Source organism: Diachasma alloeum, unplaced genomic scaffold (genome assembly GCF_001412515.2).
Source record: "Diachasma alloeum isolate Michigan unplaced genomic scaffold, Dall2.0 Dall_scaffold_00291, whole genome shotgun sequence".
Lineage (NCBI taxonomy): Eukaryota > Metazoa > Arthropoda > Insecta > Hymenoptera > Braconidae > Diachasma > Diachasma alloeum.
Genome location: NW_021680430.1, coordinates 239926 through 255241, shown reverse-complemented (window position 1 = coordinate 255241; position 15316 = coordinate 239926). Strand labels below are relative to the sequence as shown.

General features: G+C 39.2%; 6 protein-coding genes across 7 annotated transcripts; 4 read left to right on the top strand and 2 right to left on the bottom strand.

Moving 5' to 3' along the window:
• Nucleotides 1-136: 136 nt before the first annotated feature.
• On the top strand, nt 137-2880 carry LOC107039079 (trifunctional enzyme subunit beta, mitochondrial). The gene is made up of 6 exons (XM_015258520.1): nt 137-291; nt 687-861; nt 1080-1455; nt 1615-2070; nt 2209-2514; nt 2599-2880. Exons 1-6 carry the CDS (start codon nt 234-236, stop codon nt 2641-2643), a joined length of 1416 nt encoding a protein of 471 aa, XP_015114006.1. The 5' UTR covers nt 137-233; the 3' UTR covers nt 2644-2880.
• On the bottom strand, nt 2710-4149 carry LOC107039080 (exosome complex component RRP41). Its single transcript, XM_015258521.2, has 3 exons — nt 3835-4149; nt 3461-3766; nt 2710-3184 (listed from the first exon to the last, which is right to left on the bottom strand). Exons 1-3 carry the CDS (start codon nt 4003-4005, stop codon nt 2831-2833), a joined length of 831 nt encoding a protein of 276 aa, XP_015114007.1. The 5' UTR covers nt 4006-4149; the 3' UTR covers nt 2710-2830.
• A 32-nt stretch (nt 4150-4181) lies between these two features.
• LOC107039078 (trafficking protein particle complex subunit 12) lies at nt 4182-5881 on the top strand. The gene has a single exon (XM_015258519.1). The coding sequence runs from the start codon at nt 4300-4302 to the stop codon at nt 5830-5832; it is 1533 nt and encodes a 510-aa protein (XP_015114005.1). The 5' UTR covers nt 4182-4299; the 3' UTR covers nt 5833-5881.
• Nucleotides 5882-6273: 392 nt separating this feature from the next.
• LOC107039075 (dynein light chain roadblock-type 2) lies at nt 6274-7192 on the top strand. The gene is made up of 3 exons (XM_015258518.2): nt 6274-6404; nt 6463-6541; nt 6653-7192. Exons 1-3 carry the CDS (start codon nt 6402-6404, stop codon nt 6862-6864), a joined length of 294 nt encoding a protein of 97 aa, XP_015114004.1. The 5' UTR covers nt 6274-6401; the 3' UTR covers nt 6865-7192.
• A 108-nt stretch (nt 7193-7300) lies between these two features.
• Nucleotides 7301-9859, bottom strand: LOC107039074 (XK-related protein 6). Of its 2 annotated transcripts, none has more exons than XM_015258515.2 (4): nt 9313-9859; nt 8621-8948; nt 8188-8343; nt 7301-8007 (listed from the first exon to the last, which is right to left on the bottom strand). In XM_015258515.2, exons 1-4 carry the CDS (start codon nt 9679-9681, stop codon nt 7493-7495), a joined length of 1368 nt encoding a protein of 455 aa, XP_015114001.1. In that variant the 5' UTR covers nt 9682-9859; the 3' UTR covers nt 7301-7492. The 2 variants fall into 2 exon arrangements, with proteins under 2 accessions (XP_015114001.1, XP_015114003.1); XM_015258517.2 differs by having other exon boundaries at nt 8621-8945.
• A 3298-nt stretch (nt 9860-13157) lies between these two features.
• Nucleotides 13158-15035, top strand: LOC107039067 (cytochrome b-c1 complex subunit Rieske, mitochondrial). The gene is made up of 4 exons (XM_015258508.1): nt 13158-13450; nt 13673-13825; nt 13993-14170; nt 14547-15035. Exons 1-4 carry the CDS (start codon nt 13243-13245, stop codon nt 14830-14832), a joined length of 825 nt encoding a protein of 274 aa, XP_015113994.1. The 5' UTR covers nt 13158-13242; the 3' UTR covers nt 14833-15035.
• The last annotated feature ends 281 nt before the right edge of the window (nt 15036-15316 follow it).

The window sequence follows — 15316 nt, the reverse complement described above, 5'->3', positions numbered from 1 at the left end:
GATGACGATTAGATGGAATAAATATTTCTTTCTGCAATATCAGAGTTTATTCTGTTCGCACTGTCACTTATCGCGGTTCGAATTCGAGCGCTACGCACTGTAGCCCTCTGATGGCCGCTCAACGTCCCATCTGAAATGTTCTTGAGAATTCCGGCGAATGCTGAGTGGAAAGTGGTGCAATAGACGAGTGGTTCTAACGAAGTAGTCAGAAGTAGTAGCGCAAATAATTCAGGATGACGATTTTGCGAGTGAGGAACGCTCTTCGACTGGACCACAATGTCCTCCTGCCAAGTAAGATTAAATATTCATTCAACGGAGTGATTTTATCCTACGAAATCATTGAGATCTTGATAATAAATTCATTTTATCGCATCATCCAACTGTACCGAATCATTTGTCATGGTACGAAGTCCAATTTTCTCGCAATTGAGCTTGGCAAAAATGAAAATCAATGCGATTTTCAAAATTGGAAGCGCACTCGGTCGTTCTCAATAATTCTAATGTTCAAGAGGCATTCGAGTGATGCACCTTTAACCTGTGCATAAAATTTACGTCTTTTTTTTAAATCGAATGAGAAATAAAAAAATAGGAAATGTAGCTTGAAATTGAATATCAACAACTCCCTATCTGCTATCGGCATTCCGCACACCTTCCGCTATTTATTTAAAATAAATAATGCATTGCAGAAATTTCATATTCATGGGCAACTACTTCAAATGCATGTAGAAATTATGCAACTAGAGGTGATAGTCCAGCCAGCAAAAATATCGTCTACGTGGATGGGGTTCGAACCCCATTTCTAATGTCTGGGACTGATTACAGTCAACTGATGCCTCACGAATTGGCCACACATTCGTTGGTGTGAGTAATTATTGAAATCATCAGATTTCATCATTAAAATATTCTCCTTCATTAATTTCTTCTTGAATGAAGAAGAAATGAAGACAAATAACATTCTTCAGAATTTCATTTAATTCGTATAAAACAGCGAAAAAAATCAGATGAAAAAACGTTCAATTTTCTATCACAAAAACACATCGATCAATATTTCCCTGAAATAATTGATTCGAAAATTGTAGTGCTCTGCAGAGAAAAACAAAAATCCCAAAAGAGATAATCGATTACATCGTGTACGGGACAGTAATGCAGGAAGTGAAGACCTCGAATATTGGTCGTGAGGCAGCTCTGGCTGCTGGATACAGTGAGAGGACACCGGCGCATACGGTCACAATGGCCTGCATCAGTAGTAATGTGGCTCTGACTACGGGAATGGGCCTCATTGCTTCTGGTGCTTATGACGTTGTGGTAGCTGGTGGGGTTGAATTCATGTCAGACATTCCTATCCGACACAGTAGACCCATGCGAAATCTCATGGTCAAGGCATCGAAGGCCAAATCTCTCGGGCAAACTCTCTCTCTCCTGGCTTCCATCAGGCCCAAACACTTCGTTCCAGACGTAATTAAAATTTTTCATCTGTTTCTTCAATTTTTTCAATTCTAATTCAATTGAAAAAACTTTTAATTCAATGGAATTAAATTATGGAATTGTTAATATGCAATTATCAAATTTAAATCCATAATTTCCCCTCGTGAATCAATGAACTCGTGGTTTTAGCTCCCAGCAGTGGCTGAATTCTCCTCGGGAGAAACCATGGGCCACTCTGGTGATCGTCTAGCTTCTGCCTTCGGTATATCTCGAGCTGAGCAAGACGAATATGCCTTGAGGTCTCACACACTCGCCCAAAAGGCGCAGCAAGACGGAAATTTGAGTGATTTGGTGCCCTTCAAAGTTCCTAATGTTGCGAAAGCAGTCGACAGAGATAATGGGATCAGAGTATCCAGTCCTGAGAATCTAGCGAAATTGAAGCCAGCTTTTGTCAAGCCTTATGGCACAGTCACAGCTGCCAATGCGTCTTACTTGACTGATGGGGCTTCAGCCGGACTTATCATGAGTGAAGAGAAGGCAAAACAACTGGGCCTCAGACCCAAGGCCTATATGAGACAGTTCACTTATGTCTCACAAGATCCAGTTGATCAATTGTTACTTGGACCTGCCTATGCCATCCCAAAGGTCAGTAAAAACCGAAAATTAATTTTATTTCAAGTTTATTCTAATGAGAAAAAATTGGCATGTGCCATAAAAAGCGGAAATGAGCAGAGTTTAATTGAAATTACAGAACGAGAAATAACATTTTTATTTTTAATTCAGGTATTGAATCTTGCGAAATTGTCTCTCAACGATATTGGGGTCTGGGAAGTGCACGAGGCTTTTGCAGCTCAAATCCTAGCGAACCTGAAAGCCATGGACTCTGAATATTTCTGCCAAGAATATCTGAAGAGAAATAGTAAAGTGGGAATTCCGGATTTGAAGAAATGGAACGCCTGGGGAGGTTCTCTGTCCATTGGACATCCATTCGCAGCCACCGGCGTGCGTTTGGCTTCACACACGGCTAATCGGATGATCAAGGAGGATCAACAGTTTGGACTTATTGCTGCCTGTGCTGCCGGTGGACAGGTGAATATTTCGGAGTTATTGAAGAAGTTTTTTTATGATAAAAAAATCATTTCTTTTATTTTCGTCCGTATTTTATTTTTTCAGGGGGTCGGCATGATCATGGAAAGACATCCAGACGCAAAGTTATAAATAAAAATAGCATATTTTTACATACGGTTCATCAGATGTCTGAAAGACAAATTGTTCCATGAAAACTCTAGATCAATACATATATTTTCCAATTAATTTCATACAAAAACTGTTTTTATAACGAGAATATTTATACTAATGATTGAAGAAAATTGTGATGACAGTTGAGAGTGAATGAATCGTCCATTTATTCTATCATTTGTACATCGAATAAAGATGGCAGAGAATTTGTTGTTAGATGCTGTCTGACTATTTTATCAAGAATGGTTTTGATACTCTGGCAACCGTGCAATGCTCTTGTCTTCATGCCCTCCATTTTTGAAATGTCCAAGCGCTGACCACTGGCTTGAGCTATGATGATCAAGCCAGCTTCTTTGCTGGCTTCGTTTGTCGTTTCTGGTAGGGCAACTACCGAGAGAGTTGTCCCTGGGCCGTTTTCTTCGAGATTATTAGCGTCCAGGACTCCAATTCCAGGAACTTCTGACTCGTCGAAGGTTTGGGAGGCGTCGGGGAGGGTTACTGTGCACCCAATGGCATAATCCTGAAATATTTCATCATTCAAGTTTTCGAAAAAATGTTTTTGTGAAGTCAATCAAGTTAAAAAAACTTGTAAATTATGAAGAAAAAATTAGAATTCATGTAGAGAATGATTTTCAGAAAGAATTTAAATAGAATGAGTCGTATAAAGATCGAAATTTGTTAATGTCTTTCCACCAGATATTTTTCATTCGAATCAATTAACAAAAACCAAAAAGTCCTAGTGAATATAATCAAACAAAAAAATATATAAAAATCAAGAAGAAAAAATGAAATTTACTTTAATCGGGATTCCTGCGTCAATTAACGCTAACGTGGCTGCATTTATCGCTGCGCAGTAATCACTCCCATCAACTTGGAGAACTTCTACAAAAATATCAATCTGCGATCGTGGAAAATTCTCTAGATTCAGGACAGCCTCCATCGCATGCCTCAGTTGAATGGACCTCTCCTGAGTTTTTCTGTCGCCCCTAGGTCTTCTCTTTCGTTCACCAGAGCTCAAGCTGAACACTGCCATGCTGTATTGACAGTTAACGATCCCTTTTGTCGATTTGTTCACAGTACTCCTGGCTGCACTCCCTCGAGTCTAAGAAAATTAAACATTAAAAAAGTTGACTAGAATATCAAATAAAAATCGAGGATTGTAATAATTACTTGATGTGGTCCATAGACAGCCGCTAGAATTTTGGTCTTTCCTTGCTCCAGGTAGGCACTTCCATCAGCCTGTCCAAATACCCCCATTTTCACCCCTATTTTACGTAGCTCCAGGGGCCTACGACCATCCAACCTGAGACCTCCCAGTGTTTTTGCCAGGTCATGTGCCATTTTTCAAATAAAAAACGTCAACTTTCTATTCCTTAATCCACAAAACGTTAAATAAACACTAATTCCACTTCACCCACTGATATTTCCGCACAACAATTAAATTCAAAATGAATAGGTTATGTATAACCTCCACGATGTCCACAGAAATCATGAGAACGAAGCATAAAAATCCTAACCTCAGTATTACTGTCATAACAATGAAGATCCGTTTGATAAATCTTCGAAGAAAATAATAAATATCGAATAAAAACGGTAAAAAGTGTAATGAAGAGAGGATAATCCAATGGAAAAATCATGGAGAATAACGAGCATTCACGTAAAGAAACGAGCGAAGGGCCTTCAGATCACACCCTAGGCAGGTATTTTGAGAACAATACGCCCACAGTATTCGACGAGATAGTCTCGACTCACCGAGTAGACAATCCACTGCCTTCCGTGATCGACGACCCCACCAGCGACCTGGAGTTGACCTCCAACTTCTTGAAGAACGATCACATGTTCGAGATCGAGAGGCCCTCGGACCTGAACGTGCCTGACTACCACAGAGATGCCTGGATTCCCTCAGAATCCACCAGGAAAATCCTGCTTTCAATCGCGACATCACCTCCTGGGACTAGTCTGCCTAATCGCGAGAACCTGACGATGCCCGGACTCACCCTCCAAGGGGACATCCTGGACGCCACCAAAGAGGCTTCAATTCATTTCTACGGGGAGGAGGAGCACATGCACAGGAACGTGTTGACAGCCTCAGACGTGACGCAGGACGAGCGAGGGCTCAGGAATCTCATCCAGGCCGGGTGCTACAGAGCTGCTGTCAACTTGTCTGGAAGACTCCTCGGAATTTATGGCCAGGGCTTCGGGAAAATCGATCATCCCAGCAAGCACACCCCCCACTCGCTGCAGCTGTGGTACACGAGACTGGCTCTTCTCACGAAATTGGGGCAGACTGAGGTGCTCAAGACGGAGGCCCAAGCCTTCGGGAATTTGGATAAACCTGACATGTACTTCTCGTTTCACCCAGAACTTTATGGGACTCGACATGGCTCCATGGCGTCGTTCTCATTTAGACTGCTTCTGGCTGAAATTCCTTCATTCTGCGGGAGCCCGAGGGAATCTCTGGACAATTTGTACGCTGTTTTGTCGACTGTTAATCAGATTCTGAGGAATTTAGGGGAGGGGCTGTCTGAGGAAGGAGGAGCAGCCAATTGTTCTGTCGTTGAGCGACAGGACTCGGTGAAATTGTGGTCCAGGAGGAAATCTAAGGTACTGGTTTCGATCGTCAATTGCGCACTTGTTGCCAAGAATTTTGTTCTGGCTATTGAGGTACTCGAGGACATCTGCCAGTTCCCAGACTGGCAGAAAGACCAGTTGGAGATTTTTAAGTTGGCTCTGGGGAGATTGCACCTGTTCCTGGGGGACATACCCGCAGCCGAGGGGAAATTAGTCACCAAGGATGTCTCGACGCACACCCCAACTACTAGGGAGTGGGTCAATCGAGGCCTCATGGCGGTGACTCAGAACGCATTCCAGGAGGCTTATGATTGCTTTCAGATGGCACTGAATGCCGATCCCTCCAATGTCATGATCGTCAATAACATGGCTGTCTGTCTCTTGTACACTGGTAAACTTGAGGCCGCTGTGCAATTGCTGGAGAATGCTGTCACGAAGAATCCTATCAAGAATCTTCAGGAGTCGATTATTTTGAATATGAGCACTCTCTATGAACTGCATACCACACATTGCAGGCAGTCCAAGTTGCAACTGCTCAAGCAGATGAATAGGTATAAGGGAGATGCCACTGATATACAGTGTCTCAAACTTGTGTAATTTAAATTTTATGGAATAAATTATTTTCAGATGTTGATGATTGATTTTATGTATTGCGATTATCCTCATTTTTATTAATAAATGAGTTATTTTCTTTCTGATGGAGATTCCACTGCAATTATATTAAAAAATACTATTTATTTTAGGCAGCGATGTTTTCTAGGTAGATCTCAAGACTAATTCATTCAAAAAAATAAAAAATTGTCGACTTTTCCATCAAATTTTCATTAAAAAACCACTTCAATAGGATAATTCGCAAAAAAATAATTTTTTTTTCAGTTTTTTTTCCATTTTTTATTCAATTTTAATAATTTTTTAAAAAATTTTCAAAAGATGAAAAAAAAATCGTCAATAATTTCGCAATTTGTCACTAATCCGTTGCCATAGAAACAAATCACAGCGGGGCATATTTGCATCGCACGTTTGAGTTGAGCCGTACTGATACGGTCATCAGTTGAACATTTGTCCCGTCCTCGTCGCTGTAAATGGATGCATTCTTCGTACTGCTAACCTCACACTGAATTTCCTACGTGTCATAACCTTCATTTGATAACAATAAATTAATCGAGATGGTGAGTAAACAAAATAGAATAAAATGAATATTGTGATTTGACAATTGTTACACGACAGGCGCAAGAAGTGGAAGAGACGATGAAGCGGATTCAGTCGCACAAGGGTGTTGTTGGCACGATCGTTGTCAATTCCGAAGGTTTGTTCATGATAAAAAATTATTATTTTCCGCATTTCGATTTAAAAAGTGAAATTTTCAGTCTGCGGTGCATTTATCTCATTGAATTACGTCATTCTACTCCCTAAATAGGTATTCCAATCAAATCAACTCTTGACAACACAACAACCGTTCAATATGCAGGCCTGATAAGCCAACTATCAGACAAAGCAAGATCAGTTGTTCGTGATTTGGATCCAACGAACGATCTGACCTTTCTTCGGATTCGAAGTAAGAAGCATGAGGTCATGGTAGCCCCAGACAAGGAATTCATTTTGATAGTCGTTCAGAATCCCGTCGACTGAGTCACGCTGATGTCATTACCTCCTGCACAATGCCCTCAAGTACGATGACAACAAATTTTTTTTCTATTATCGCCCAAATTGCAATAACTGTCGCATTAGTTCAATCTTTTCCATTTTGCAAGTTGGAAAAATCAACGTTTCAAAATCTAAAGTGTTTAGCTCATTCTGAATAAACTCATAAGGTCTTTCGAAATTCCGCTGGTCCTGTAATTTTTTTTCAACTCTATGTTCTATCGAATATAATGTGATTTATTCAGATGTAAGTAAAGTATGTAACACAGAAGAATATTTATTACTGGAAGATAATAAATTATCACACTAATGTGTACTCTTGCTTCATTTACTCATTCTGCATCGGCATATCCATCAATATGTCGATCTCGTTAATTGAAAATTTAAATTTATTGGACGAGAGGGGGAAAATCGCAGCCAATTATGCTTTTTCACTGGTTTATTCCATCATTAAATACCAATCATTGGTATTTTTGTACCTAATTTACACTTGTCGTATAAAAATATAAAAAGGTTATCATAAAACAGTTCAGACGTTCAGTCATGGATGTACTGTGAGTGAACGATCAATCAGGTGATTGATCTCAGTAATACGATCTATAAATATGCACCAATATTATATTGCGAGTTGTCTGCTATTCTCTTCAGTCGGCTGATCAATCCTATTGATCATGTTTTTCATCGATGGATGGAACCCTTTGTAATAAACTATCATTACAACTATTCCGAGGATGAATGGGGCAATGCACGTGGCTGGAACGAGCTCATAGTACCACCGTATGATCGCAAGATCATCCCCGAGGAAGATCCAACTCACCGCTGCTACCACATTCTCCCCGAAACATAAAGAGTAGTAGATTGCGTGTTTCCAGTAGGTTGGTCCATCGATCAGCTTGAAATACGTGAAAATGTAAACGAGACCAAAGGTCATGCCGAGTAAATGCGATTTCAGACTTTCAACGATTGTTGGACCTCTGTGGGGTGGCTGGCTACGGTCTCGGCAGAATTCGTTGAGACCTGAAGGCTCCAGATATATCCAAATGAACATGAAGAGCCAGTGAATAACAATGGCGATACCAGCGTATAGGGGCAATATTGTGACTGCTGCTGCAATAGCCACCACTCGAGATACTAAAATAAGATAAATTCAATTCAATTTAATGGGAAATGCAATTGCAGAGTGAGATCGATTGACAAATTTGTTTAGGAGTTATAAATATTGGAATAAAGGGTCCAGTTTGCTCCATCCCTTCCTGATGTGTAGAATGCAATTAAAATCCTGAAGACGAAATGAAAGAGTGCATCGCTTACTTGTGACGAAGAAGTGCCAGAAGAACTGCATCCAATTTCCAACAGCACTGATGTTCTCTTTGTCCCATTGGGCTTTTCTTATGCTGCGATGGTAACTAGACATGGCCCAACCCATGCCTACGAGAGAGCTCGCAATACTGAGGGTTTGATTTAAGACTGAAAGAACGTTTTCATTAATTTTTATTGCGAACATATTTCCCCTTGCATTTGTCTTTGCATATTTATTACGATAGTATCTTGATAGTTTTTTTCATGGCTACTTATTTTTTGTGAATATATTCTGGTACTTTTTGAAATTTATTTTTTTCAAACATTCGATAGAATCATGAAAAAAATAACGGGAATTAAACCAAATTCAAGTGAAGATTTATCAACCATTGTTACAATTTCTCTCAGAATAAAAAAATAACCAATTGTGGATACAAATACTTACAATGAAAATTCACTTCGGGGCTGCTTTGATAGTGCATCATCATGATTGTCAGTTGCAAGGCTTGATGAGGAGCCGCCTCCAAGAAACATTCCAATACTCTCATCAGGGCAATGTCCTGTTCCTCCTTCAGCATTTTGAGATAATATTTCTTCTGTTTTGACTGATTTCCTTTTTTTCGGGCGCGATACGATTTACCGGCATAAGTCAAATTATCTAAATGATGAAGTACAGGTGCCAATTGGAATACGAGAATAATGGGCCATAGTAGCCAAATTTTGACCAGTTTACTCCAGCTGGATTTGTCCTTCTCGTCTTCTTGATTGTTCTGCTAATGGATCCAACGATTAGATGAATTATACTGGGCTAGGGCACTTTTTACGCGGTAAAAAAGAATTGCAGTTCCCAACGAAAAGTAAATTAGGGAAGGTTGGGGTAAATGAACATTTTTGACTTCTTTTAAATGTTAACGACAGCTTGCAATGTTGATGAAATCCAATATTTTTTCTTTCAATGCAAAGAAAATTTCTTTCCCTTTGTAATGAGCCCAAACTGAGCTCAATTGATAATTTTTTTTCTGAGTTATGAGTAATTTAAAAAAAGTCCAGTGTCCATTTTATTCCATTCCTCCCCAATTTCATTTCATCAAAAATTCAATGATTACGATTAAAAATAAAAGTTATGACAGAAGTCACCTGGCGATCCTGAGCAGAAATCTGAATACTGATGACGATATTCACGAACGACGGAGTGAATATAAATGTGCAGGTCCAAATGAGATATGCATAGTCTCCCCTCATGAAATAATTCACGGCTAAATTGAGATCCGCTAAGCAATCCAGAAGATGCATGAGAATTGAGAGACCGATGCAAAAGATGTCCCATTCACTGACGAGTGCTCTGCTGCTGGGAATGTCTCCAGCATCGACATCAAGATTTGGAACTGGGAATACTGCATCCAGGACGCTCAATCCACAGTTACCGTTCACCCCTGGTTTCTCACGCTGCTCCAGGGGGAGAGGATCCAGGGGCAGTCTTTCAGTCTCTCGATTTTCTGTCGACATTCTCTTCAGGAAATTCTGCTGCTATGATTCTCTCTGCTGTCTCGGTGAAAATAAAATGAAAGGGGAAACTAAACTAAAAATCGCGCACTGGCACTGACACTGATGATTACATTTGTGCACTGCTTCTTTGTTTCTGTCACGATCGAGTCATAACACTTTGTAAACCACAAGTACCTGGTAATTGTTTTACCGACGAATGGTGTGTAAACAGGGTTTCACGAGGGTCACGAGGGTCGCAAACTTCTCCAATTGGCTTAGCGCGTGCGCATGTGGCTTTCGAGTGAAGGCATGTTTTCAGAAGTACCCTATTAGCCGATAAAAAACTATTTTCAAACAAATGACCCTATAGAATCGTTTGTAATTCGTTAGCAGGTCATTGTACATCCCTTTTTAACGTTTAAGAGTCAATGGATCTTTTTTAATTATTTAATCAAGATCATGCACGAATCTAGCCGACAAATTTGGAAAAAAAAAATTTCCACTTTTTTTTCAATCGATTGCAAATCGTTTGTAGAATACAAATCTATGGCTTTTATTGTTTGAGAGTGGATATTTTATTCACAATGATTAAATTCCTTATACCATATGACGTCATACAGGAGACCAGCGCGTGGGTTCTCTGGTTATGAGGTTGTGTACTATCAGTTCAAAAACAAAAACAGAGGATCTCCTGGAGTGTTCATCATTAAAATACTTTAGCACCGTTTTTCGCAATTATCTCGGAAACTATGAGAGATAGAGCCTTAAAACCTATTCCATTCGATTCCTGAGGAAATTTGGGTTCCCTTTAGGCAGATGGACGGCTCAGAATTGCGTTTTTCCACTTCCTACACCCTATACAAGATGAATTAAATTAATTTTTTTTGGCATTTTCGTTTTTCGCGATTATCTCGGAAACTATGAGAGATAGAGCCTTAAAACCTATTCCATTCGATTCCTGAGGAAATTTGGGTTCCGTATAGGCAGATGGACGGCTCAGAATTGCGTTTTTCCACTTCCTACACCCTATACAAGATGAATTAAATTAATTTTTTTTGGCATTTTCGTTTTTCGCGATTATCTCGGAAACTATGAGAGATAGAGCCTTAAAACCTATTCCATTCGATTCCTGAGGAAATTTGGGTTCCGTATAGGCAGATGGACGGCTCAGAATTGCGTTTTTCCACTTCCTACACCCTATACAAGATGAATTAAATTAATTTTTTTTGGCATTTTCGTTTTTCGCGATTATCTCGGAAACTATGAGAGATAGAGCCTTAAAACCTATTCCATTCGATTCCTGAGGAAATTTGGGTTCCGTATAGGCAGATGGACGGCTCAGAATTGCGTTTTTCCACTTCCTACACCCTATACAAGATGAATTAAATTAATTTTTTTTGGCATTTTCGTTTTTCGCGATTATCTCGGAAACTATGAGAGATAGAGCCTTAAAACCTATTCCATTCGATTCCTGAGGAAATTTGAGTTCCCTTTAGGCAGATGGACGGCTCAGAATTGCGTTTTCCCACTTCCTACACCCTATACAATGTGAATTAAATTAATTTTATTTGGCACTTTCGTTTTTCGCGATTATTTCGGAAACTATGAGAGAGCCTTGAAACCTATTCCAATTTCTATTTGAAATTGGTTGGTCCTTTAATTCTTCAATTTTCTAACAGTTGACTACCAGAGGTGGACAGTCCCTCATACACACATGGCCGTAAAACTTCGGATGTTTACGTTTTAGACCATTTTACATCATTTCCAAGCAAAATTCGAAAATTAAAAGATAGAATCATTTCAGTGCTTTCATGAAATGAAATAAAATTTGTTGAAATCGCGCCAGTCATTCTCGAGATATTGACGGTTGAAAAATGTCAACTTTCAATTGTAAATGTTAGTGACTCACCGGGCGCTGAAATCCTCATCTAGACGTTGATATGCTCTCCAATGCCTCCAGAAGCTTGTCCCCGTGAAGATCACATGCACTAAACACTTTCGAAATTAAAAACTGCACTAACATAACTGAAACTGCCATCTTACGTATTTATACACACATCGACAAAGAAATTCCCGAGAGCACTTTATCACTTGATTAACAAAAGAAAACACCATCACAATTCACAACACTAACATTCTAATAAATTCCTGTGTCCACTGGTTTCACTCATCAACTAGGTTTATCACATTTTGAATTTTTTAAAGTCATTGAATCTATCAAAACTGTCCAAACACTGGATTTGTCCAGAATTGCCTCCAGGCGTCATCTCGTGGTGTCACAAATACGTCGGTCACATGGAGATTCCAGATTTTCACCATTCGAGACGTTCATATCGTTTTAAATTTCGTAATTTATCGAACTATGCAAGCATTGCCTTGTACCATTGTGACTGTCCATTATTATTATTAATTAATTAATTCCCAGATTGTTAATTATTTTCGGCGATTTTACAAGTAATTTCTTCGACAATACTGCGGTCATTGCCAAGGAACATCAGGGCAGCCACTTTTAATCTGCGCAGAGACGTTGCGCAGACGTTTTTATTATTTTCTGTTTATTCCTGTTTTTACGTTTTAAAACCCGCAATTCATCGAAATAATCGTTGATTTGATCATCAAATTATTGTTCTCCATTATTATAAACCAATTACAGCTTTTTTAAGTACTATTTTAATGATTTTACCCTTGATTTCGGATAAAATCCGGAGACGAACGCCAAAGCCTCGAGACTAGTCGGCCATTTTTTATGTGCGCAGAGATGTTGCGCACAGATTTTTTCCATTCTCTCCTGGCAATTTTTGTTTTTACGTATAAACACCCGCAATTCATCGAACCAATCGTTGATTTGATGATCAAATTATTGTTCTCCATTATTATAAACCAATTACAGCTTTTTTAAGTACTATTTTAATGATTTTACCCTTGATTTCGCATAAAATGCGAAGACGAACACCAAAGCCTCGAGACTAGTCAGCCATTTTCAATGTGCGCAGAGATGATGCGCAGAGATTTTTTCCATTCTCTCCTGACAATTTTGGTTTGTTCGTTCCAACACCCGCAATTCCTCGAACTACTCGTTGATTTGATGATCAAATGATTGTTCTCCATTGTTGTCAACTAATTATAGGATTTTTAATAATTATTTTAATGATTTTACCCTTGATTTCGGATAAAATCCGGAGACGAACGCCAAAGCCTCGAGACCAGTCGGCCATTTTTGATGTGCGCAGAGACGTTGCGCAAGGGTTTTCCCGCTTACTCATGGGGGGGCGGTCTTTTGAACAACTTCAGATCGACACATGCATTCATGCATGATCTTGATTAATTAATTAAAAAAGATCCATTAACTCTTAAACGTTAAAAAGGGATGTACAGTGACCTGCTAACAAATGACAAACGATTCTATAGGGTCATAGGTTTGAAAATAGTTTTATGTCGGCTAATAGGATACTGCTCATGTTTTCAGATGTCTCTGCTGCAGTCACGTGACCCAAAAGTCCATCTATCGTTCACATGGTCATTGGTCACCCATCGGAGTGAGTTTCAGGTGATCGTGGGGAAGTGTTTGATTGAAAAATAAAAATGAACGTGATCACAAAATCCTCGAACATCGCCTCGTTGACAAGAGCGACAGTATCAGCTGTCTCGAATGGAGCGTTGCCGGTGTCAGGGACGAGCAAGGCCTCCAAGAAGAAAATTGCGACTCCACCGACGGTCACTCGCTCGACAAGCTACACTATCGCTCAAGACCTCTTTGACGGACCGATTCGCGTAGGCTCGGGACCAGCAGGTCTGTTCAATCATCATCTTCATGTTTATCGATGTATTCTGGTGATAATTTTAGTCACTGCTCTGTCAAACGACAGCTGCATTGCGCGTAATTGATACGTCTCTTCGCGGTTTATGTAACGACTTGTTCGATGAAAATATGTCTTATGAATGGAGATGCCTGTGTTACCGACGACTTCATAGGTTGGGTCATGATTGCAATGATGGGGTTTTTAATTTGCAGTGAGCACTCAAGTGGTCCAAAAACGTCTGGCTCATACTGATATTCAGGTGCCGAATTTCGATGCTTATCGCAAAGATTTCCTGAAGGATCCCACAGTCAAGACGAATCAACATGTGCCGGAAAAATCCAACTTTGGGTATCTCGTAGCTGGAGGTAAATTATTTTGGTGATTTGCGATGGAACAAAGAAAATTAATTTGTCCTTAATTTACTCCTCAGCCATTCGATTTGACGATGAATTAAAATTGAAGATATGATGTTCAATTACTTTAACCAATTTGAAACGAAAGACCAATTAACGATTATTGTTATTTAAAATAGGCACTGGGTTGGCAACAGCTTATGCTGCTAAAGGATTTGTCGTTGATCTTGTCAGTACGATGGCAGCATCAGCTGATGTACTCGCCAGCTCCAAGATTGAAATCAAGCTCAACAATATCCCTGAAGGAAAGAGCATGGTGTTCAAGTGGCAAGGAAAGCCTCTTTTTGTTCGTCACAGGTAAAATCTTTCGAGTGAACATACATTCTCATTTATTACACCCTACCTCACTCTGATTTATGAATTTGATGATTTAATTATCAACGGGGAGATAAAAACTTCATGGAGGACGTTAAAATTAATTTTACTTCGCAGGGGAAATTCTCAGATGAATATTCATCTCTATTCATCACGCCTTGTTGAATCCACCCAAATAATTAATTTAATAATGAAGAAGCTGGAATAATTTACAAAATATTTTATCACTTCTCCAACATTCCTCGATCTTCCCCAAATATTTCTCAACAAGAAGACGAGCATCACTTAAACTAATAGCAAAAATTTTTGACAAATTTAACGCGCAATAAAATTAGTAATTAAAATTAAACGGTTGCAGAAGTCAGAAAGAGATTGCAAAAGAATCAGAGGTCAACATCTCGAGTCTTCGCGACCCCCAGCATGATAGTGATCGTGTCAAACGGCCTGAATGGCTGATCGTCCTTGGAGTCTGCACACACTTGGGTTGCGTGCCAATAGCCAACGCTGGAGACTATGGGGGCTACTACTGCCCATGCCACGGCTCTCACTACGATGCCAGTGGGCGCATTCGAAAAGGACCAGCTCCCCTAAATCTCGAGGTTCCTACTTACGAATTCGTCGACGATTTAGTTATTGTTGGTTAATTTGAAGGATATTTCATAGTAGTAGTACATTAACATCATGGATTCACTACTATAAATGCTGTCTCGAGATTAAACGATGGCTTTGATATTTCTTTCAATTTTAATCGATTTCTGTGTTACATTTGTGGATTGATACAGCTGAAGATGTACAGTATACCATATTATAGGATGAAATAAATAAAAAATCATGAGTAGAAAACGAATGTCATCTTTTTTTATTATTAATAATTAATAATAATTAAGAGAAAATTAAGTTATTTTCGTCAATTTATTTATTTGTTTAAGACTTGAATCACGTGCAAAATTAATTTTTCACGTAAAGTATTTTTTAGCATAAAATATAGGGGCGGGTGGGGTAAAACGGACACTAGACTTTTTTAAAATTATTCATAACTCCGAAACAAATTGATCAATTGAACTCAGTTTAGGCTGTCACAAAGGGAAAGGATTGTTCTTTGTATTGAAAGAAAAATTATTGAATTTT